General features: G+C 40.0%; 1 protein-coding gene across 7 annotated transcripts in view; it reads right to left on the bottom strand.

Annotated features, from left to right (window-relative positions):
• The window catches only part of HPSE2 (heparanase 2 (inactive)), a gene marked incomplete at its 5' end in the record, with an annotated part of 614,795 nt that overhangs the window by 148,266 nt on the left and 442,713 nt on the right, over positions 1-23,816 (bottom strand). For all 7 annotated transcript variants that reach the window (XM_082408112.1, XM_082408107.1, XM_082408111.1 and 4 more), the window contains 2 exons: positions 1,167-1,273; positions 17,325-17,418. In XM_082408112.1, the coding sequence (XP_082264238.1) occupies positions 1,167-1,273; positions 17,325-17,418 (201 nt within the window). The remainder of the gene's footprint in view (positions 1-1,166; positions 1,274-17,324; positions 17,419-23,816) is intronic.

Raw genomic sequence — 23,816 nt, forward strand, 5'->3', positions numbered from 1 at the left:
CCAGCCAGAGGCCCTCATGCTTCTGGCTTAAGTTGTTCTCCAGACGATTGCAGTAGCCTTCAAGTTCATTTCCCTACCTCTTGCCTATCCAAACTCTTGTGCATACTACTATCAAAGCCAACGTTTTAAATACAGGTCAGATGGGTCTCTCTCTTCCTCCAAAATCATCAATGGCTTGCCACTGAGTATAGAACAAGGCCTCATTTCCCCTGCCTGGTTTCCAAGGTCTTCCATGATTTGGTGGTAAAACTCTGTCCTTAATCACAGCCCTCACTACACCCCTGCAGATACTGAGCCTTTCTCACACTAATCGTTTCCCCTCATAATGTTCCTTCAGCCTCTATGCTCCCCACTACCATCAGCAACAATCTTCACCTATAGAAATTAGAGAAATCTATGTTCCACTCAAATGCCTCTTCCTCCGCAAAGCCCTTCCTGATCCTCCCACTCAGAAATTCTTGATTCTTTTGCATGTCTACCCCTTTTGTGGATAGCCCATGTAAGGCAGAAAGAGAGATGGCATACTGTAGTGGCAAAAAGGCTGGACTCTGGAGCAGACTGCCTTGGCTTGAGTCCAAGCTCTGCCACTAACCAATAATCACATTTATCTCACTGGGTTCTTATAAGGGTATAAGGGTATAATAAGGGTATCTAATACACTGGTTGTTAAATTATTAAATACATAAAAAGCACATCAGATAGTCCTTAGCACATGGTAAGCACTATGCAGTTAAAATTTATTATTATGACACTTGTCTCCTACAGCTTTTCTTATTCCCCATCTCCATTCCTCCAATCGTAAGTTTCTAAAGGGCAAAACCCCTGTCTTACTCTTACCTATCTCCCAGGACTCAGGTGAAAATTAGAAGAGAAAATATATGCTGTCTGTACTGTATTTTGCACTGAAGACATAAAATAAAGCTCTTATTACTATCATGATTACTACTACTATTATTACTTTTGCTCTAATGCTTGTACCTGAGATCTTAGTAACTACACAAGTCCCTAATCGCTGTTTGTCGAGTGATTAAACACATTTACAAAGAAATGGATGAAGAATTTTCAGTGGGAAATGAACCCCCACCCCCTCCAATGGGCAGAATAATGAGCAATTTCACTGTCCTTTCCTCAAAGCCCTTGGGAGTGAAATTGCAAGTGTTACTCACAAGAATCCTGCAGCATAGGAATCTGACAGATTGTTTGTGCCTCCAGCTGAGGTGGTCACCACACCTTCAAGCCAAATCTTCTTTCCTGGGGTGTATGTGTTAACCACCTGTTCACACAACAAAAGCAGAAGGAGATGATGAGATTTTTAAAAGCTGTTCCCAAATGAGAAGGAACATACATTCCCTTAAAGAAGTTCCTCCCATCCCCTGCTCCCAGGTGGTCATGACCTGTGCTTTTTTCATGGTGATGCACCCCATACAGATAGCTGGCACACACACACAAAAGAATTAATATTGATACATGTCCACTCAAAGAAATGATCATTTTTTTCCCCTAAGAAAACCCAAGTGACAATGTGACAGAAGAACAGTGCATCCTTATCTAGGACTTAAGTTGACTGCAACACCCTTCACTGGAAGATACAGGTGGTATGACGTTTCCATATTAACAAGTATTGAGAAGCAAATTTTCTTAATACTCTGTTAAGGCACATCCATGAATGAGTATACTGTCCGCGCATCAGCAGTTGTGAATCATGAGCGAGGGCAGAGATCAATGTTTGGGAGAGGTATATTATCATTACCAAGGCATGTATGTATATTACAACCACATTTTGAAAATAACTGCAGTAAGTGTAAAAAGAAAAGTCACTGACTCACACGTGAAAGATCCTACACAGGGAGCTGCCTTCTAAGCATACACAAAGCCTCTTGTCAAAAGGTGGCCCTCTGAAATTTTGAAATGTCCTCGTCTCTGATCCACAAGCTGGAGACTGGCCAGACTATCTAGATCTGGTCTCAGAGTCTCTGGAGAGCAATCTGGCAGTACTTAGGGATAATGTTGTATGCTGGGTAATCTCTGAGAGCAGAGTCTAAGACAAAGGCTTGTCTATACATAGTTCATTTGGGAAGAAATAACAGGGAGCAGGAATGAGGAACTGGGGACTGTGAAAAGGAAGAAGCAAAAAACAGTACAAGAATGAGTTTTCAAGTTGGTAACTACTGGCAACTTATACTCAATTCTACAGGGATCTTGGTAAAAGGCTTAAGAACTGTGTCTCAGAAGTGTCCCCCAAGCGGCGGGGTGGGGGGGGTGTGACCAGGGGAAGCATTCGTCATTTGGCTCCTATTCTCCAAAGGTCAAGAGCAGCCTTGTGACTGTTATCACCCCATTTCATTGTGCAGGCATGAGTGCTGAGGAGGTTCCCACCATTCCACACTCTGCCTTAGAGAAGTCCCAGAGCAGAAAATGAGAGGTCCTCCCGCACCGCACCAGCACCAAGCTGGTTGCAGCCTGTGCAGCTGCCTAGCTCTGGTCTCTGCAGAGATGGCTAGAGTAGAAGGTGGGACCGAGAGGATGCGGGCTGTGCACAAGAGGGGCTGGATAAAGACAGTAGTGTATTTAGGTCCTACGGCCCACCAATTCCTCTCCTAGACATATAGAACAAAGCAATTCTGCCTCAGGTCTCTAAGGGGACAAGTATGAAGATGTTTACTATGTCACTGTTTGTGGCAGGTGTCCATTGCTAGAGGAATGAAAAAGTAAAATACATACATGAAATATTATGCAGCAGTTAGAGCAATACATTCAATGTAAGTCCAGCAACATGAACAGGCTTTAAAGATTTAGTGAGCTTTTAAAAAATAGAAACAGAATGAGGTTTATGGCACAATATTATTTATGTAATTACTCATTCATACCCAATAACACTAAAAGTATATAAAGATACATCTCTGTTAAGGACATATATCACAGACATAAGGAAGGCATGTATAAAAGGGAGGTGAATGTAAGTGGGGATTAGAGATGAAGGTGAAAATTAAAACAAAAGGAGGGCTTTGCATAAACTGATAATAGTTTGCTGTAGTTGAGGAGGGTAATTAATTCTCTGCACCTCAGGTCCAAAAAAAAAAAAAAAAATATGTATGTTGTAACATATATGCCAGAACTTTCCTTTTCCCAGACCCGTGGGCAGACATTAGCAAGCAATCACATTCCTCTTTTCATCTCTCCCTATGTATAGCTCCCTGCCCTCTGCTCTCTCCCCTGCATCTACTAGAGAATATGCATTATTTGAGACCTATTTTAAAATCAGGGTTGGTAAAGTATTTGACCCTTTCAGGGTTGAAGTAAATATATTTCAAAAATTTGAGATGTAAGTAAGGATTATGATCAAGAATAGAAGAAAAAATTAATAGTGGAGGTCAAACTGGAAACTGTTAAAGATTAAATAAGAATTTCCCCTTGCACCCAGAGTCATTGAGGACACCACAAGGTGGTCCTCTCCCCCTTCTTGACACTGCTCAGAGAGCCCAACCCAAGGGCAGCTGGAAATAGTATAAATAAGAAAGCGAGAAAAACACCTTAAATGATCAGAAGACAGAGTCATATGGCATATGGTGAAATTAAAGGCCTACAGTGATGATTCCCCTTAAAACATCCATGCTTTTGATAAACTTTGTGCTTCCTTTATGACTAACTGGAACTATAGGAGCAGTTACACGTGTAGATGTATTTCTGATGTATCCGTGGGGAGGAAGGTAATCTCTGCATCTTACTCTTCCGCCATCTTCTCCGTTGATCATGGTGATGGTTTCATGAGTGTTTGCATATGTCCAAATTCATCAAATTGTATACAGGCAGACCTCGAAGATATTGCTGGTTCGGTTCCAGGCCACTTTTTTTCTTTTCTTTTCTTTTGCACTTAGTCTAGTTTCACTGGCTCATAGGGTGTGGCGGGCAGAGGCCTCAAACCCAGCACTTTCAGACCAGAGTTTCTAGCGCAAAGTGGCTGCACAACTTCCCAACTCAAGATGGAGGCAGCGACGGCAGGCCGTGTGCAGAGAGGCTGCGCCCGGACAGGCCCTGGAGCTGTGACTAACTGGAACTGAGTAACATATTTGTGTTTTTCTTTTTTGCCTTTGGCTTCCAGGATAGTCAAAGATTAATTTTTGCTCTAAGATATTGAAATGATTGAGGCAGTTAGAGAAAGGTGGTTTGGTTAAACAAAACAAAACAAAATAAAAAGGTAACTAGTATAAGATGATGAACCTTGAAATCATTGAGCTAAGTGAAAGAAGCCAGACACAAAAGGCCACATATTATATTCTTTCATTTATATGAAATGTCCAGAATAGTCAAATCCATAGAGACAGAAAGTAGATTAATGGTTTTCTAGGGTTGGAAAAAGGGAGGGAGAATGAGGGGGGAGGATGGGGAGTGACTACAAATAGGTATGGGGTTTCTCCGGAGGGTAATGAACATGTTCTAAAATTAACTAGTGGTGATGGTTTCAAAATTCTGTGAATATACTAAAAACCACTGAATTTCACACTTTTAAAGGGTGAATCTTATGGTATGTGAATTACACCTCAATAAAGCCGTGTGTGTGTGTATGTTTGTGTGTATGTATCATTAGCAAAAGGAGAGGTAGACTCTAATAGGCAGATAACTGATGTGGAAAGAGGAATACATCCTGGAAATCTGGGGTTCTACCACATAGCAGCTGTGAGACTTTTGGCTCATCATTATCTTGGACTTCAATTTCTTCACCAACATGTAAAGCCACAAATTTGAAGTAGATGAAATCTAAGTCCTTTCCAAATACAAAATGTTAAAATGTATTAGTATTTTGTAATGCTTATGCAGGTCCCCTTGGCTCCTATTCCTCAAAGGTCAAGAGTAAATTTGATTATGGAAATCAAAATTAGATAAACAACAAATATGGGGGACCAAAAAAAAAAAAAGCCAGAGCTGGTCAGAGCTGGTCATCTCAAAAACAAAGACCTGAAGATCTGGGCCAGAGGTAAATATTGAGAGTGGTGGAAAAAACCACAGGAGTAGGTGAAATTACCTAAGGGGAATATTTAAAATTAGACTAAAAAAGGGCTAAGGATGTCCATCCAAAAACATTAAGGCATTATCGAATGCATTTATTCATTCACTCAACAAATTCTTACTGAGCACTTGCTATATGCCAAGCAGAGTTCTAGGGGCAGACAGTGAACGAAACAGAAGTCTCTGCTCTCATTGGCTTATATTTTAGTCAAGGGGAGGAGACTGACAATAAACACACAAACATAAATTTAGAAATAATAAGTGCTAGAAGGAAAATGAAACAGAGTAATCTGACAGAAAGTGCCTTGGCAGGAGGGGAGGGTTGATATTTTAGACAGTGGTCAGGAAAGATCCCTCTAGCTCCTTATATAAGGACTTCAAAGTCTAGTTCCTTTAAACGAGGACTTGATTCCAGAAAATGGTTGGATTTATAAATTACTGTGTACACAGGACTCAGCAAGGACACAGACTCTGTGTAAATAAAGTTCATCTGAATTGTCTTCTGACTTGCAGGAAGATTTGGAAGGAAACAGTCTAAAACTTCTTGTAATTGGTGAGGCAGAATTGATTAGTGGTTAGGGGCATGGGCTCTACACACATTGCCTGTGTTTGAATCCTGGTTTTATCATTGACTCTCTGTTGACCTCACTGTGCCTTAATTTCCTCAGCTGTAAAATTAGAAAAAGAGAGCATTTTCTGATATTTAAGTGACCTAATATTTGTAAAGCATTTGGAAAGGTGTCTGGCATATGGTAAGCTCTTTTTTATTTTAACATCTTTATTGGAGTATAATTGCTTTACAATGGTGTGTTAGTTTCTGCTTTATAACAAAGTGAATCAGCTATACATATACATATATCCCCATATCTCCTCCCTCTTGCGCTTAAAGTAAAGCAAATGTTACCTAGACCACTCTCTTCGTCCAAAGCACATGAGATTGTGTTTGGATCAATCAAACATTACAGTTGGTTGCTTTTCTTTTGGATACGTTTGTCATGGGAGGTAATAGACCAGATGTATGCTAAGTAGCAGGGAAAGGCCTATTTCGAATTTAAAATGCACATGTATAATTCACATTAATGTAATTAGCATTCAGAGTATTCGTTTATCCACTCAGCAAAGGAGCGATTCTTGTTGTTTTTTTGGAGAAGCCACATGAACAAAAAACACAGGGAGGTAGTACTTTGATACAAAACCAAACCAGTTATATGAAATGTTATGTGGGGTAGAGATTCCTAGAAAGTATCAATGATAAAAGTTCTGGGAGTAGTTGGTATGAATCAAAAAGGATTTTCTGAGCCTTGACTGTTTGGGACATGGTGAGATGCTTAATGAACTGTGTGTCTACTATGAGCAGAGAAGACCATCATAGTAACGTGTAGGGGAGGTACTGAGGCTGGGTGCTGGTTGGGACTGTAGAGGAAATTAGCATGGGCAGAAGAGAACAGAAAAAATCAGGAAAAACAGATGGAACCAGCTGCAAAATTCCCTTAGAAAGCGAAACTCTAAGAAGCTGAGGGCTATAGTTCAGCACTGTGGTTTTCTGAGTAAATATGATTCCCCCTGTGCTGGAAGAGAGAAAATTGGAGGACTGGAAAGAACAAGGGTACAGTTCCTGGTGAGAAATGATGTGCCAATGAAGGTTATTTTAAGGAACACATTGTCTGGGGAGGGAGAAGAAGTACAAATGCTGAGATTACTGAAGTGAAGGGCGAGGGGAGTTGCGTGGCTGGCTCCCTTTTAGCAGTTCTTTTGTCCCCAGCAGACTTCAGCCCTTGGGCCCACGTGGACAAGGGAGCTTTGAGGCATCCACAGAACAGCTTAGCAAGCTGCCAGTGGCTGCTCAGAATCCTTGGGCCAGCTGGGGGCAGGGTGGTATGAAGGGAAACCCTCAAACTCCCTTCCCTCTCATTTCAGGGGTTGAGGACATCAGGACTGCTTCGTGTGGCTATACCGAGAGAGGAGGGGTGAGAGAGAAAAACAGTATTGATTTTTTTTTTTAAGTTTTATTTTCCCTACCACTTTGAATATTTTTAAAAAAAGAAAACAGTAAAAATAGGAAAATAAACATTTTTGTGGCATATTTTCAAACCTGGGCTTCCTTTTCCTGTTTCTCTCAATTTGTGATCTGTTTTAAAAAGAATCCTGAGAGCCTGGTTTCAGTGCGCAAGCGATGGTAGCCTTGTAGCAGCAGACATGTTGTTTATGGTTATCCAAACCCAGCACCTTCCTTAATGAGAAAGGAAGCAATAAAACAGGAATAGTGGATAGGCCAGCGGGGCTAATCAGCCCTGGCAAGAGGCCCACCCTCCAAAAGACGCTGGAGTCCATTAATTCCAGCATCTCATATAGTTGGAAATCAACTTCCCCCAGGACTTCAGGAAGAGCAGTAGCTCTTTAAGCAGCCAGAACTGGTCCCCTATGTCACTGGTTAAAAGGAGCTGAATAGCTTTAGGGAGCTTCTTAAACCTTACCCATGCACATAGCTCTTCTTGGGGGTGCCCCTGCCTCTTTGTTCCTTATTGTATTTATAAGAGGTCCAGGTGAGAGCTCAGTAATGGTCCAATTTTTCTTTCCATCCTTCTTGTGTGTTTTTGACTCTAAGCTACCTACTATATTAGAAGAGGACAGGATCATTCCATTCTGCCCTCTCCTTTCTCACTCACTGTCCCTTCCTGAGTTCAGGATCTTATCATTTCTCCCTTGGTCTTCCTGAAAGTGTATCCTTCTCAAGACTATCCTCTACAGCGCTGCTGTCTGTTAACTTGACAAGTTTCTCCCTAGCTTCAGAACCTCTGTGGCTTTCCATTACCAGCAGCAGAACTCAATGATGTGCTCACAGAGTGGTCTGTGCGACTAGCTGGCAGATGTGCTATGAATGACTTGTTTCAGATAATATTGAAAGCAGTGATTTGGGAAATGATTTACTTAAAAATAAAAGAAAGTAGATTCAATGTTATCACAATAACATTCTTTTCATTCGCCAGAATTATGAAATGTTTCCTTAACATGGAAAAAAAAAAAGCAAAGGAGCCAGTAAACTACACACAGCCCCATAGTCTATTTTATCCACTTGTCCATGGGAGCATGTTAATCATGGTGAAATCGTGGTGATAAACACTGATCCATGGGATATGATACCGACTCCTTTACTTGGTATCTAAGACCTTTCATAACTACCCCTTGGCTACCTTTTCTCCTCTCCGTCCCCACAAGATCTGAGGTTCACCACACAAAATGGACTCACCATTTTTCAAATACATGATTTTCTTTTAGGTTTTTGCTGATCACTTTCTCCCTTACTCACTCCTCATCCATGTTGTCTGATTTTTTTTTTTCAAGGCTTATTTTAAATGTTACCTCCTCTGTGAAACTTTTCTCAAAACTTCAGAAAATTAATTATCTCCTCTGGCCTCCAAAGTTCTTGGAACCTATCGCTATCCTTTACCTTATTATACTGAGTTGTAATTTTCTGTTTGCCTAACCCTCCTACACCATAAGCAGCTTGAGAAAGCCACATTTTTTTCCATTTTGCATGCCGTATAAAATGCTTGTCAGCCACTTTGCTTGTTAAAAACTTGTTAAATAATGAGACAATGAAGTAGTTTACTTGTTAATAAGTGAGAGAGGTAATATTTTACCAATGGAAATGTTGAGTAGATATCAGAGAAGATAACTAATTCCCTCAAAACCATAAGAGCAAACATCAAATCCTCACAGTTCCATTTTGGGACTCTGTTCACTTTCTAATTGAATTTTCCTGTTTGAGGAGACCTAGAAGCTTCTGGTTCACTAAACTGCCTCCATATTTAATATGTCCTTCTCAGGTTAGACAAGCCAAGCTATTCTGAGCTCAGCCATTCCAATATCTCATCACATTCTTCCTGATTTATTTCTTCTGTCTAATGTACTTCCTGTCAGTTTCATTAATTTTTTCTGTATAATTTCTTTTTATCATCTTCCTGTTCCGGAGTGCCATATTTGCCCATTTTCTTTTGGTATCAGATCAATTTTTAATTTGTGGCTTCTGTTTCTGTGTCATTTTTAGGATTTAAAATTGTATTCTCTGCTCTTGTTATCTCAAACTGCAGAAAAGCAATCGAGTGTAATTGCAACTAAACATAAAATTAAAATAAGAAAATACACAAAAAAGAAAGTCACTGGGGAGGCAAGGAAATTATGACCATATGCAAGAAAATGAGGAAGAAAGTTTCACAGTCCCAAAGCAATGACTATGTTCAAGGATAAGTGCTGGTGGAGGGAAAGACTGGACAGCAGCTACCTGGACAGAAAACACTCTTCTTCCCTTCTCCAGTCCTCTTCTATGACTAACCAACCCCTCAGGCTTACTGTCTACCTACTGACGAGTCATAGGCTCCACCAGCCTCAGAGGCAATTTCCTCTCGTTCAAGACAAACCCTGTAATCTCCCCACTTCCATGTGGAAATGTTAGAAGGTCACCCCAAGCTGCCTTTTCCTCCTGAAGAAGATTTTTGCCCCAAGTAGCAGTTTGTTCTCAGGGCCCTTCCCCCAATATGTCCTTCATATGGTCATTGCCTTCCACACAGCAGGACCTCACTATACATGTGCACATGAAACGTACGAATGGAGTCCAATGAATGAATGCAAATCACTCCCTGAAAATCCTTGTCAGCTTCCACAATCTAATATTGTGATAATATTAGATATCACCTAAGATTGTGGCACCCAACTTTCATTCAGCTTTCACTTCTAGGACACCCACCCCAGATTATATCAACTGGCCAAGAGGTCAATTTGGTATTCTTTCACCAGGAACATTCAGTATTCTTCTTTTTAAAAAAGTTTCCTAATCCTGGATGGTCAAGAATATAAATATTCCATGGGCTACAAAATTAATGGTTAACAAGCATGGGAGATTCAGAACGGTGTATTGGATAGCATGTGGGCCCTGGAGTTAGGAGTTCTAATTTTACTACTTAGCAAGTGTGGCCTTGAAAAAAATTACTGGTTTCTTCAATGGGTTAGTAATATATGATGCACTCAATAGATGGCATTTGTAGCCTAAAAGGTGATACAATTACTATATTTCTGTCAGTTGATGATGCATTTTCCACATTTGAATGGTTTTGAAATCAGAATGTTTTTCATCAAAAGAAACTTGCCAGCTGTTTACTCTCTCCCCTCAGCTATTATTAAATTGATGCTACATTTTGTAATTGTTTGTGTTTAAGAATCAAGGAAATGTGGTTCTTGGAATGACACTGACCAAAACTTTGGAGCTCTTTTGTGGTAAACATACCTTTCCAGCTAGATTCCCCTATTTATAATCAGCGTCTTATATCTGAAAGAGAAGAGCCAAAGTTTCCCTTGGGACATATTCTCCCATTTTCAGATAGCCAAGTTGAGTCACAGAGGCTAATTTACTGGGAAGCTCATCAACTTCCAGCTCCCCATTTTCACAGGCCTCTACTAATGTCCTGGGAAGGGCCCTGATAATGTGTTAATATGGTCAGATATATTTCTAAAACATGCAAATTTGTTTTCTTTTCTTTTTCTTAAAGAGGTCCCCATTGTATAAGCTTCCAGCCGCATAAAACTTAGACTCACACCTGGATTTCACCTAAGGTATTACTGTGGCATGGTTTGTGTTTAGGGTCCTCCGACTCTCTTAAGTATTTCTTTGCCCTGTGTTTCTCTTCCCCTCCATCAAAACCTGCTCTTGGAAAGGACAAACACCATATGATATCACTTATATGTGGAATCTAAAATATGACACAAATGAACCTATCTATGAAACAGAAGCAGAAACATGGACATAGAGAATAGACTGGTGGTTGTCAAGGGGGAGGCGGGTGGGAGAGGGTTGGGTTGGGAATTTGGGATTAGCAGATGCAAACTGGTATATATAGAATGGATAAACAACAAGGTCCTACTGTATAGCACAGGGAACTATATTCAATATCCTGTGATAAACCATAATAGAAAAGAATATGAAAAAGAATGCACAAATATGTATAACTGAGTCACTTTGCTGTACAGCAGTAATTAATACAACATGGTAATTCAATTATACTTCAATTAAAAAAAATTTTTTTAAGTAAACTAAAATTATTGCAAAGAAAAAAAGCCTGCTCTTGGGAAAGGATTATTTGATATTAACACCTTAGTGTGACTTTAAATCAGTGTAGTTTGCCTCTTCTCAAGTTATTTACATTCTGCATCCTCCCCCTAATGTAGAATGAAAAACTATTTTTCTAAAATGAAATATCTGGCATTAGCAAACTGACTGAAATGTTACTTTGAGCCACAAAGAGAACTTTCTTTCACCCTTAAGCATATACCCAGAAGATACTCTCCTACTGTGCCTACATATAGGCATAGCCCATTTTTGGTTGCCTAAATCAATATCTATCTATTCAACAGTATGTTACAAAGTTAGTAGCAGACTAGATTCTTTTGCATGTGAACAGCCGAGATAGCAGAACCAAAGGCGATTGAGACATAGACATTACTTTGCTTCTTTTACATTTCTCCCACTATTTTACTCTGCTCATTCACCTTCCACTCCCTAACTGCCTCCCTGCAATATTGATTGAGCACCTGCCAAGTGACAGGCACCATGGTAGGCACTGGCACATTGAAATAAGCCATCAACATTATTGAATGAATGAATGAATGAATGAGTGAATGAATGAATCAATCAATGAAACAGTGATTTTTTTCCAGTAGTGATACTACTGTTCTTACCCTACTAATGTATTTTCATTTTCCAGTTTTCTTCATTAGAGAAGGTTAACATTGTCATTGTCCTCATTTTCCTTTAGTTGTGCATCCAGTTATTCTATGATCCTCAAGAATAACTGTTATTCTTTTACCCTCTTCCCCTTTGATATACTTTGATATAATAAGTAGGTAAACCAGCAGTTGGCTGAGAAAAAAGTTTCCCTTTTAATCTATTTGTTACTTCCAAAGGATTAAATATTCCTCTGCCTTACCTACTTCCATGATACTGCAACTAGGATATATTGGAAAAAGGGGTATAATGTTACTGCATTTATTGAGATTTCAAAAGAATTAATCTTTATTAAGTATTATAAGCAATCATAAGCAATGATGATATTAACAAAAGAATGATCATGATCATATTATAAATCATGTAAACCATTCCCTCCACCATATACATCTACCACCAGGAGTCCTCTGATCACACCCTAAGAAGAACTGTATAAATTAGAAGGTGTCTATCCTTTCAGAATCAGCCTAAATGTCACTTCCTCTGGGAAGACTTGCCCAATTTCCCTTCCTTTACAAACTAAGGTAGATACATCTCACCATGGGCTCCTGTAGCACCCTAAACATCCCCTGTTATAGGAATCATTGCATCTTACTATCATTGCTTGCTTCATTAACTATTTTCCCATTAGACCATAAGGTCTTTGAGGATAACCACCACATCAGTCTTGCTTTTCATTTTATCCTCAGGAGTCTGGAAGATACAAGAATGTTATAAACAGTTGATAAATGAAGGAAGGAAGGGAAGAAAGAAGGAAGGGAGGAAGGAAGGAAATTTTCAAATATTAGGGAAGCCAACTGTTCAGTTTAGTTAGTATTCAAAATGCAATCATAAGGACAGTACTTTTGGAAATACTTCCCTTATGACTGGGATTTCACCAACTCCTTCCTGTGCCTATTGAATTGCTGAAAATAATATCAAGAAGTGTTATTTCCTCCTCTGATTCCTCTAGGAGATGAAGACACAAATCATAGAGTCCAAGTGACTTAAGCCGAAGTGGTTCATCTTGGTTCTTATGTTATTGTTTTGGAGTCAGCCCAGCTATCCACGCTCTACCATCTGCACTGTATCCTGAACATCTCTCACTTTCCCATCTGACTCTTGCCTGCACTGAGAGATTCTCAACTCTTTCCCTTGACTCATCTCCCAAAGTACAGATGATTATCCTCATTCTAATGGAAGGGAGAGAGTGTGTGGATCATCCAAAGGAGTGGGTTGTCCAAACATTGTCTCTGTTAGGCTTTCAAATGCATCATGTAGATTCTCACATAACCAGAATTCACCCACTGCTCAGAAAACTGAAAATTCTTAAGTGGCAGTCCAAATTTGGAAACCACAACTGTTTTTAGCACTGCCTTTCAGGTGCCAAAAATATCACCTATCATATTCTCCAGGGTTCAAAGAAAGAGGAAAGAGGAAAAAAGCAAAGAACAAGTTGAGGATAAAGGTAACATGAAGCTTCTCCAGTTACATAAATTATTATTAAAAATAACCACAATAACTGAAACAACAATAATAATAGCAATAAGAACTAGCATTCACTAGCAATTAACAAAACAGGGCCTCATGTGACCTTCCTAATCTCCCTAAGAGGGAAGGAGGATAGTACAGTGGTCCCTATCTGTCGAGTACTAGTTCCAGGAACAATTGTGGATATCAAAATCTGCAGTTGCTCAAGTTCCATATATAAAATGGTATGGTGTTTGTATTATAACCAATGCACATCCTTCCATGTACTTTAAATCATCTCTAGATTACTTATACTACCTAATACAATGTAAGTGCTATGTAAACAGTTGCCGGTACATGGCAAATTCAAGTTTTGCCTTTTGGAACCTTCTGAAAATTTTTTTCTTGAATATTTTCAATCTGTGGTTGGTTGAATCCACAGATGCAGAACACATGGATACAGATACAGAGGGCTGACTGTATTTTTAGCATCCTCATTTTACAGATGAAGAAACAAAATCAGAGAAGTTACGTGAATGACCCAAGGTCATACAACCCAAGCCACTAGACTTCAAATTCTGTATTGTATCTCTTCTTCAAACAGCCTCACCACTGGTTTATCTAACCAATCTCACATGAATCTGCTTTGGTGGGAAATTTGCCCTTTTTTCCATTACTGTGGACCTAAGGAGAGGTCATTAGGACTTCTCTGAACTTCTCAAAATAGAAAAGAAACAAAGATTCCATTTCTAGTTTTTGGATGAGAGTTCCAGGTATATACATATTAAAATCTTACTTGGTCCATCTCCAAACTGGTTTTGGGGGCTCGAAAGAAAGAAGTTTGATCACTCTGCCCCAGTTTGTACCCTGGAATCTAATTCCCCAAACCCCCACCCATCCACAGGGGACTTCAGGAACAGCCAAAGTAACTTTTCAACTGGAAAATCTTGGTGACCCTTCTCTGGTCTCCCAGCCCTCATCTCCCTAAGTCAGGCCAGTACCTGGCATATCCTGGGCTGTGGTAGAGACTCTCATCCTCGAGGCCCTAACAACTGGGTCCAGGCTGCTGTAGCCAATAGAAGGTCTAGCCCATGAATCAAACCTCAAGGAATCTGTGATCCAGCAACACCCCTAGCAGATACCCGTTTAAGGCAATATCTGGCAAGAGCTTTGCAAAAGAGAATTGGAAAAAGAAAACCAGTCAGAGAAATAACTGAATGAGCTACTAAATGAAACAAGGAGCATGGAACTTTGGCAGACAGTATTCTCCAAAAATGACTGAAAAAATATTTCTGGTCTTATATGCCCTTCCAGAACCTTGCCACGCCCCCATCCAGAGAAGTTTATTTCCTCTTGTTTTACATCCCTATGGGTCTTGGTGACTGTCTCAATGTATAGCCTGTGGTTGAAGTGATGCCCTATGACTTCTGAGGGTAGATAGAAAAGGTGATAGAGCTTCCACCTGGCTCTCTCTCTTGGGCATCTGACTTTAAGATCTTGGGAGGAAGCCCAGGCTACACAAAGAGGCATTCCGGTTATCAGCCCCACAGAGGTACTAGCTGACAACTGACATCAACTAACTGCCAGACACATGAGTGAACGAGCCTTCTGATGATTCCAGTCGCCAGCCTTTGAATTACCCCAGTCTTTGAGTTTTCCAGCTGAAGCTAATGGAGCAAGGACAAGTTATCCTTATGGGAATTCCTGACCCACAGAATTCATAGTCATAATAGATGATTGTTTAAAGCCACTAAGTTTTGGGGTAATTTGTTGCACAGCAAGACATTACCGGAACAGGAACATAAGCCTGAGGGGACCTCTGAGCATGTTGTATTTGCAACAGCCAAAAGGTGACTCCAGGTCCTACTGCTAATTCTAGCCGTCCCCTGCCAGGTGCCTTCTGGATACAGGTTATTTCTCTTGGGGACTCCACTGCTTCTCCCTGCAACCGCACTTAGCTCTCTCCTTCCAAGTCCAGCAAACATGTTTTTAAAGGTCTGAATTTCAATTGAGCACAGGGTTTGAGCCCTTTACTCTAAGTTTCTTTGGCCTTGCCTGGCCAATTCAGGAGGTGAGTTTAGCCACTTATTTCAGTCTCTGAACATTCTGTGATGGTGAAGGTGTATGCGGTGGTGGAGAGTACTGGGTAGTGGGGAGAAAGGGAAGAACCTAACTCCTAATCCACTTGTCTTGGCTTTGACCTAGAGCTACCTATTCTACTTAAAGAATTACATGAACACAGAACCTTCACTCACAGTGCCATGATACCACTGAATCATTTTACTTCCAATGACAATCCTTTGATCAGATCATTAGGCTCAAAACTGGAAAAGCCAAAAATATAAGGACTTGTTGTCTTGTACACTGTTGTAATACAGAAACTTAGTATAGTGCCTGGAACACAGTAAACACTCAATAAATATCTACTGAATGAAAGAATGAATGAATGAAAGAAATTTCCTCCCCTCTTTTTAGAGACCAATAACTAATATTGGATTAGCATAATGTGCTTAGAAAACTGTAGTGTTCAACAGGCTGACATTCTACTCCATTAGGTAATATGTTTTTCAACCTGCTCGAAGTAAGTATTAAACCTTAAAACTGTGAGTTCCTTGAGGGCAGAGACCATGTCTTATTACATTTTGTATCCTCAGCACCTGGCACTTTGCCTGGTACTTGCTAAAAGCTCAGTAAATATTAAATATTTAAATATTAGAAACTAAGTGAATGTCAAAGGGACTGACAGAGATATTTCAAATCATTTAGTTCTCCTAGACTTTGCCTAGTAGGAGACAGTGACAGATAAGGGTGCTGGTCAGTGCACCTGATCCCCAGAGGGATCAGACTGGGATGTAGAAATTCAGAAGTCCTGAGGCCTCCCAGCCTCTAAAGACTCAAAAAGCTATTTTGTAATCTGAGTATGGCATTGGTATGAATACAGAAAAGTGTACAGACCTCCCCTTTAGCAATCAAAAGTGCTTTTCTATGATTGCTCCAAATAGTTTTTTTTCACAACTAATTTTATAATGAGCCATTCATTTATTTGCCCATTCATTTATTCATTCATCCCATATATATTTTGTGTTTTTGGCCACACCTCACGGCTTGCAGGATCTTAGTTCCTGGACCGGGGATTGAACCCATGCCCTTGGCAGTGAAAGCATGCAGTCCTAACCACTGGACCACCAGGGAACTCCCCTCATTCATCCCGTATTAATGGGGGCCTACCTGTTGCTATTTTTCTGCAAAGATGTGTTTAATTTGCTCAAAAGAAAGCTGAATGTTCAAAAGGTCCTCATTCCCTGGAAAAGGACCTGACTAGGAAACTAAAGATGAGATATCACCATTTTGTAGAGGCAGATGGAAATTGTAGACATAATATCCTCACAGTTCAGAATTAACTAATCTAGTGTATTTCAAAACGTGACCTGCATTGGGTGGAATCACTTGACAGATAACTATTAAAAATAGAGATGTCTGGGATCCATTCCAGACATACTAAATCAGAACATCAGAAGTGAGACTGGAAACTTCACAAGCAACCTCTGGTGATTTTGATTGTATTCAAGTTTGAGGACTACTAACCACAGGTGTCGTGCCAGTAGGACCTACATGCAATTGCTTAATTTAATCTTATCTTCCCCAACATCTCTACAAAAGTAAGATGTTACCTGGCTGATTCTAAGACACCTAGGAATAGTGTAAATGTGGCTCAGAATTGCCAATACCCCAGACCACAATTCCACTGAATGAATGTAATCATTCTCTCTTTAAACTAACCCAAAATAAACTCCTGCGAAAAGAAAGTAAACCTATTCTTCCCTTAAGAAACTCACAATTTAGAAGCCAACTGTTACAAAATGTTTGTTATTAAAATAGAGAAGCTTTTAAACTTGGATATGGTACATTCAAACCCTTCTTAATCTGAAAAGCAATAAATGGCAATCATCAGCTGTGAGAGGTACCTCTTGGCCATGCAAATCCAGACTGCACTATTTTTCTACCCACAGTGCTAACATCCAGCTAGAACCCTGTGACATTTTCCTCGCCTTACCCCCAAACTCACTCCTCTTCTTCCCCAGAGATTTTTACTCACTTTCTGAATTTTCCTAATCTGGTCAGAGAGGGTGTCTAACAGACGAGTTTTCAGGAAGTCCATCACCTTGACCACCCGGCCATCAATGTAGCAACTGGAATAAAAATAAATAAGAATCAGAGAAAATCTCGAGCAGGAGACTACAAATATATTTCTCTAGCCACAGGTCTCTGTTGCCTGGGGAAAGAGCCCAGGGTTCACTTGAGCTCTTACATTCTAAGAAGTTTTGATCCTGGGTACTTTTCAAACAAATAATATACTTTTTATCCTCTTTATTTTCACCTCCATCTGTGGGCTAATATTGTGATTTTTTTCAGCCTTTGTCCATTGAAACTGCATTTATTGCTCTATAGGAACTGATAGGAATCTGTAACACAATTGGGTAATGGGGAAAAGCTTAGTTGTTTTCCCCCCTAGGGAAAGTAATTTAACACCCCTCCCAAACCATCCCTACACCCACCTTAAAGTAATAAAGGTATGTGAGAGGTTTGAAAGACTACTCAAACATTTTGAAAGGTTTCTACACCTTTAAATAAGAAAACACCAACCACAAAAATCTGATTTAGTGCAGTGAGCAGGTCTCAAAGAGTTCATCTCCAGTTCACTTCCCTGGGCAAAATACCTTGTAGTCAACCTCCTTCCACCTCCAGAATAAATGAACGGATAAATGAATAAACAAATAAATAAGTCAGACAGATTAAAGTCCAGGTGCCCTTTCCTAAAATAGCAACAAGTTTGGCACACATCAGTGTGGTGGTGTCTCCAGTTTTGTTAGGTAGCTTAAGTGAAACATCAAGTTGTGCCGATACTACATTGTTAACATTTAACCAAAACAGGTCCATCTGGCTCTGTGGGGACTCTGTGTGAATCTTTACTCTGAAGGCTAAGCCCAGGATTAGGTGACCTTCATTAACTCAAACCTCCCAACACTCATCTTTGCAAAATTCCAAATTAAATTGATTTAATTTAAATCAATGCTTATGACTCCTGGGTGCCTTTTCCAATCCACTTAGGTCTCCTTGGCTGATGGATAATGATAGATTATGTCATTTTTAGTAAGACACCAACCTCTCAGTACGTATTATAGAACTATAATTCTAATTCTAGTACTAAAAATTCCTTTTAATGTTAAATTCCCATACTAACATGTGATGTAGAGGAATGGTTAAAATTCTTTTGTAATTGCACTTTCAACCAGGTGCTCTGGTTGAAGTGAGGGTGGGAGATGAGTTCCTCCCACTCAGCCTTCCCCTTGGCCTCCCTCACCACCTCACACATTTCCACAGAATCCAATGTTTAATAAAATCATTTGTATATTGGAAAGAGTATGGGTTTTGGAGCCAGAGATATCTGAGATCAAATTCCAAGTCAGGTATTTACTACCTATGTGATCTTGGGCAAGATGCTTGGCCTTGATGGGCCTCAGTTTTCTTATTCTTAAGAGAGAAGTAACATATCTACTACTCAGGATTGTTTGAAGATAAAGTAGATAAACCTCAAGTGTCTGGCATATAGTAGGCACTCAACAACTCTTAGTTCTTTTCTGATTTCTCTAATTTTCAGCTCAAAAAGATGGGGTCATAAACAATAGGGGCCTGACTGTGTGTATAGAATTCTAAAAGTGAGATGATTGTATCAAAGGGTACATGCTTTTGAAAATCTGGGTGGTTACTTATATTAGGGAATAAAACAAACCAATGACATGACCTTTCACCTCATTCCTGGTACAGATACTAGACTTAGATCCAATAAACATTTATTATGTGCAACACACAGAGCTGGTAATGTCCATGTCCATTACCTCACAAACCTCTTTCTATTAGTGCTCCACTGTCAGCACCTCCAATTTTTTTAAAGTTGTGATTAGATAGTATACTACCTGAAAGCTAGGCATATTAAAACACTGTAGTGTTCAAATTAAAAATAATTCATGAAATGTTAATGTAACACACATTGAAGGACATGAACATTTGTACTATATTACATGATGATTACGCATATGATAAAAATGTACTGTAATTAGTGTTCTTTTATGTTCTAGTCAAATATATTATAGTTTCCTCTTTTTTCTTTGTTAGCTCCCAGTAACTATTTTAAACAGCAGAGTTTATAAGTTTTGCTGGCAACACATATAGTTTAATGCTCATTGAGATAAAAGTGCCAGATGTACTTTTTCAATATGTAGGATTCCCCGTGAACATGCTTCCTATCCCACAAAATCCACGGCCCAGGGTTGAGGGACCTTCACTCCTCCCCTCCTTCCTTTGGTCTCTTTTCTCAAGTACACGAAACTTGGAGTTAGAAAACCTTGGTTCAGTCCCAGCTTTGCCACGTACTACCTATATGATACTGGGTTTCCCCTTCTTTAAAATCAGTTTAAAAAGAACCCCAACCCTACAGTATTTTCACAGGGTTACTGTACCGATAAAAATGAGAAGAAATTCTGGGCACAGAACCTGGCACATAAAAGGTATTCAATAACCAAAACTACCCTCCAGGTTACTTAAGTACCCAAGCTGGCAGCAACCTAGACTGAAAAGCCATGGGATGGGGTGAGCAGGGGAACATCTGTCTGGAGAAAGACAGTATGTTCATCCACCGTAGGATTTGGAATTAGGGAATTATGGAGGAGCAAAAACGGACTCTGGATTTCCAGTAGGTGGGAGGCAGAGAGAGAGAGAGAGATGGAGAGGGCTGTGATTATGTTGCAAAAATTGGGAGTTTGAAAAGACCTTAGTGGTCATGTGGTCTGAAGTAGGTAAGCCTGTGACAACATCCCTGAGAAGTGATTACCTAGGACAGGGGACGCACTCTCATACACTACTAGTACTGTTCCACTGTACCACAGCTCGGATCCAGGGAAGGCTCTTCTACCACGGGTCTAAAATTGGCTCCCTCTTACTGTTCACTCAATGGCTGTTTTCTTGGACCCGGGAATAGTCCAATTCCTCCTTCATGTGACATGTGGGGGAGGAATTCCAGTAAAAACTTTGGTTTAAGCTTTTTAGAGCCTATTCTTGGCCCCAATTTTAACCTAACAAGCTGGATTCAATCATTCTCAGTTGGTTTCAGGCTATTCCTGTGGGCTATGAATTAGACTGGAGCAGGGAGAGCTCCAGGCAGGAAACCAGTGTGACAAGGTTATCTTATCTCAACAGTGCAGGCAAGAAGAAATCTGGGTCTAAGTAAGGGAGATCATGGAAAAAGTAAAAGTGAGAGCCTGTGAAGAACTAATAAAATAAAGCTTCTGTAGAGCATAAGAGAGACAGGAAGGGAGTCAATGATGACCACGAGCTAATGAGAGAGAATGTCTTCGAGAACATTGGTGCCAAGGACACGTAGGCTAGTCACACTCGGTTTTAGGTTTGTCAAAGGAGGTAAATTATTCTGTTTGAGATACCAAAGACCCAGAGAATATCAAAGAGAAAATATGCAACAGGTACTTGGAGATGTGAGAAGTCAGCACAGAGAAAAATTGAGACAGAAAATGTTCACCCGGTTGTTTTCTTCAGTTTGTAAGTAATGAATGGAGCCATGGCCGTAGATGAGCTCTCTAAGAGAATCAGAGAAGTTAACAGATATGGCAGAGACCCTCTAAAATTCTCAAATACGGCCCTGGACATTGCCTCTATCTTTGGCCCAAATAAGAGTCCCTTCCTTCCCCAGCCTGGCCATCACAGTGTCTTTTTAATAATTTCAGTCTGAGTCAGATTCACACTTGGATGCCAAAGGAATTCCCATATTATACTGTGAAGTTTCAGCCACTTTATTTGCAAACATAAACCCACATTTATATTGTACTATGGAAATAAGAACTTTGGTCTTCCAGAATTTAGTATTCCTTTTTAAGAGAGGGGATAATTTAACCATAAGTATGAGTTGATAAATACCTGAGCCTTTTTCATGGGTAACCCTGGACAATTAGCTTGCTGCACTTACCCTTCGTAAATGTGAAGCTTCTAAGAAAACATTCAATGTCAACAGTCTGTGGTTATTTGAAAAACTCCTGCCTGTTACAGAGCTTTGATTCTCTGATAGTGGCTGCCTGTAGTAAAGGGCTCAATACATCATTTAGATTTGGACATGATAGCCTGTGATGACATTTGGTAGGAATAAATTGTTAAAAATGGTAAAGATGGTGATTTCTAACCAAGACTGGGTAAGAGGAAGTAGGACTGGATTCCACCAGACTGTCCAGTGACCTGGGGGCAACTCTCTCTGCTTTCCTCTGTCTTCTTCACTGGGAAGATAAAGATGATTCTGAGCTACCAACTGGTCTCTCTTGAAGAGTTAACTAGTTTAGTAATGGATATAAAGGCATCAGAAGACCAAACAAATCAGAGAGGAAAGGAAGGATTGAGGGAAGGAAAGAGAGAGGAAGGAAATTTGCCGATTAGAGGTGTTTTGGCATCTTCCACATAAACCCTGGCAGAATGGTTGGCTCTAGAAACACTTAGACTGATAATTTTAGGTAAATCATAGTCCTCCTCTAAGCTCTCTTGAAATTTCAGCATCTCCTAGGATCACACCACAAGTGGCTGAGCTGTTCAACTAAAAGCTGAAGCCAGGAGAGGCTGTGCAGAAATAACCTCTCTGTGAACTATTACTACCAATGCAATGAGCTTGAAACCTCTGTGTGTGGACAAACAGCCTGTGATCAGTACTGGCAACCATCATTCCTTCCTCGGCTGGCCTCTAGATTGGCAGGTCATATCAAGCACATACCTGGGGAGGTGGCAAAGATGGCAGAGTATACAAGGTAAACAGAACTACTTACCAATTCATTCACCAACTCTCTTGCTCTTCTTAGTTTTAAATTTTATTTCTAGTTTAATACCTTTCATCTTACAGTAAGTCCCCTACATATGAACCTTCAAGTTGCGAACTTTCAAAGATATGACTGTGCATTCGCCTGTCCAATCACGTAAGTTAGTTCACGTGAAATTGCAGCTTGCCCTCCGTCTTCTATTGCTGACAATCCTTCAGCTCTACCATCTCCCACCTCCTCTCCCTCCTCCAGTCAGTAACTCTTCTTGCCTGGTCACTCGATGCCAGCCCCTGTATGCCAGCTGTTGTACTGTACTACTGTACTTTTCAAGGTATTATACGTAAGATTAAAAATGTTTTCTTTATTTTTTGTATTTGTTTATTTTTTATGTATTATTTGTGTGAAACGTATTATAAACCTTAGAGTACAGGTATAGAGTACAGTACTCTATACCCGATTGTGTTAGTTGGGTTAGTTGGGTACCTAGTCTAACTTTGTTGGACTTACGAACAAATTGGACTTATGAACATGCTCTTGGAACGGAACTCTTTTGTATGGTGGGGACTTACTGTATTTAAATTTTTTCCCTTTATCTGTTGATTATAAAAGAAACAAGTGCTCATTATAGACAAATTAGAAAATGCACATAAACAAAATTAAAATATGAAAATGAAAAATCACTGATAAACCCAACACGTAGAGAAACTTTGTTAACAGTTTGCCTTGTACCCTTGCAGACTTTCCATAGTAAATACACATAAAATTTCCCATAATTAGTTATTTTAAAAACTTACTCCAGATCCTATTCCACTAGTGTATAAACTTAAAACTGTCCCAGCTGAGATTCCCAAGCCCATATCGCAGAGATACTGCCAGAAATATTAGAGACTCCAGGTGAAATCATCTCGCTCGTATTTTAATTCCATTCTGGCCAGTTAGGGATCTTCTGCCAGGGGCAGGTCTCATCTCCTTTCTTCTCTGCCAGCCAGGTTTTAACCCTGATTCCCCTCCCCCTTTTCTCTAGGCCCCTAGATTTAGTCTTCAGGATTGTACTCCAATTAGCCACTTATGCCCATTAGCCTCTTAAAACATTTAATGAGGAGAGTTTGTTGTCCAGGGGCAGCTGGTTTTGTTTACCGGGCTCTTTACTTTAAAAGGAAAAACCTTTGCCCCTTATTATCTGACCTCTTCTTTTATTTCAGGTAATTGCATTAGTGCTGGCCTCCCAATGCTCAGGAATTTCCGGACCTATTTTGCTGCCTGCTGCTTTCAGGGAGGAGGGGCAGTCTGCTGAGAGTTCTTACACCCAACCTCCTGCCTGGGCAGGTAATTCCATAAAACTGGGGCCTTCCCCACTGGATGAGGAGAAGCTTGGATAATCATTAGAACAGCGCTGTTGACCTATAAAAGCTATTCTGACACCTTGAAATCAGTCAGACTAGAGGCTGACTCTAGTCTCTCCAAAGCTTTATAAATTGTATCTGCCCCTCCTCCAAAGCCCTCACTCTGGGTTCCTACTGAGCACGTTCTTCTCACACATGCCTTTAGGTTTTCTTTCTGAGGCTACACTAGTCTTCATCTTCTTTGCTATGGGTCAGTCTTCCCATCTTGTGTTCAGAACTACTTTGGGCAGGTAGAGCTTGAATGAAATGAATACTGTTAGAAAAAAAAAAATCCTACAAAATACAGATATTTCTTTGGCTTTCTTCAACCAATTCCTATAT

Source organism: Balaenoptera borealis (genome assembly GCF_965194805.1).
Source record: "Balaenoptera borealis genome assembly, chromosome: 10".
NCBI classification, from domain to species: domain Eukaryota; kingdom Metazoa; phylum Chordata; class Mammalia; order Artiodactyla; family Balaenopteridae; genus Balaenoptera; species Balaenoptera borealis.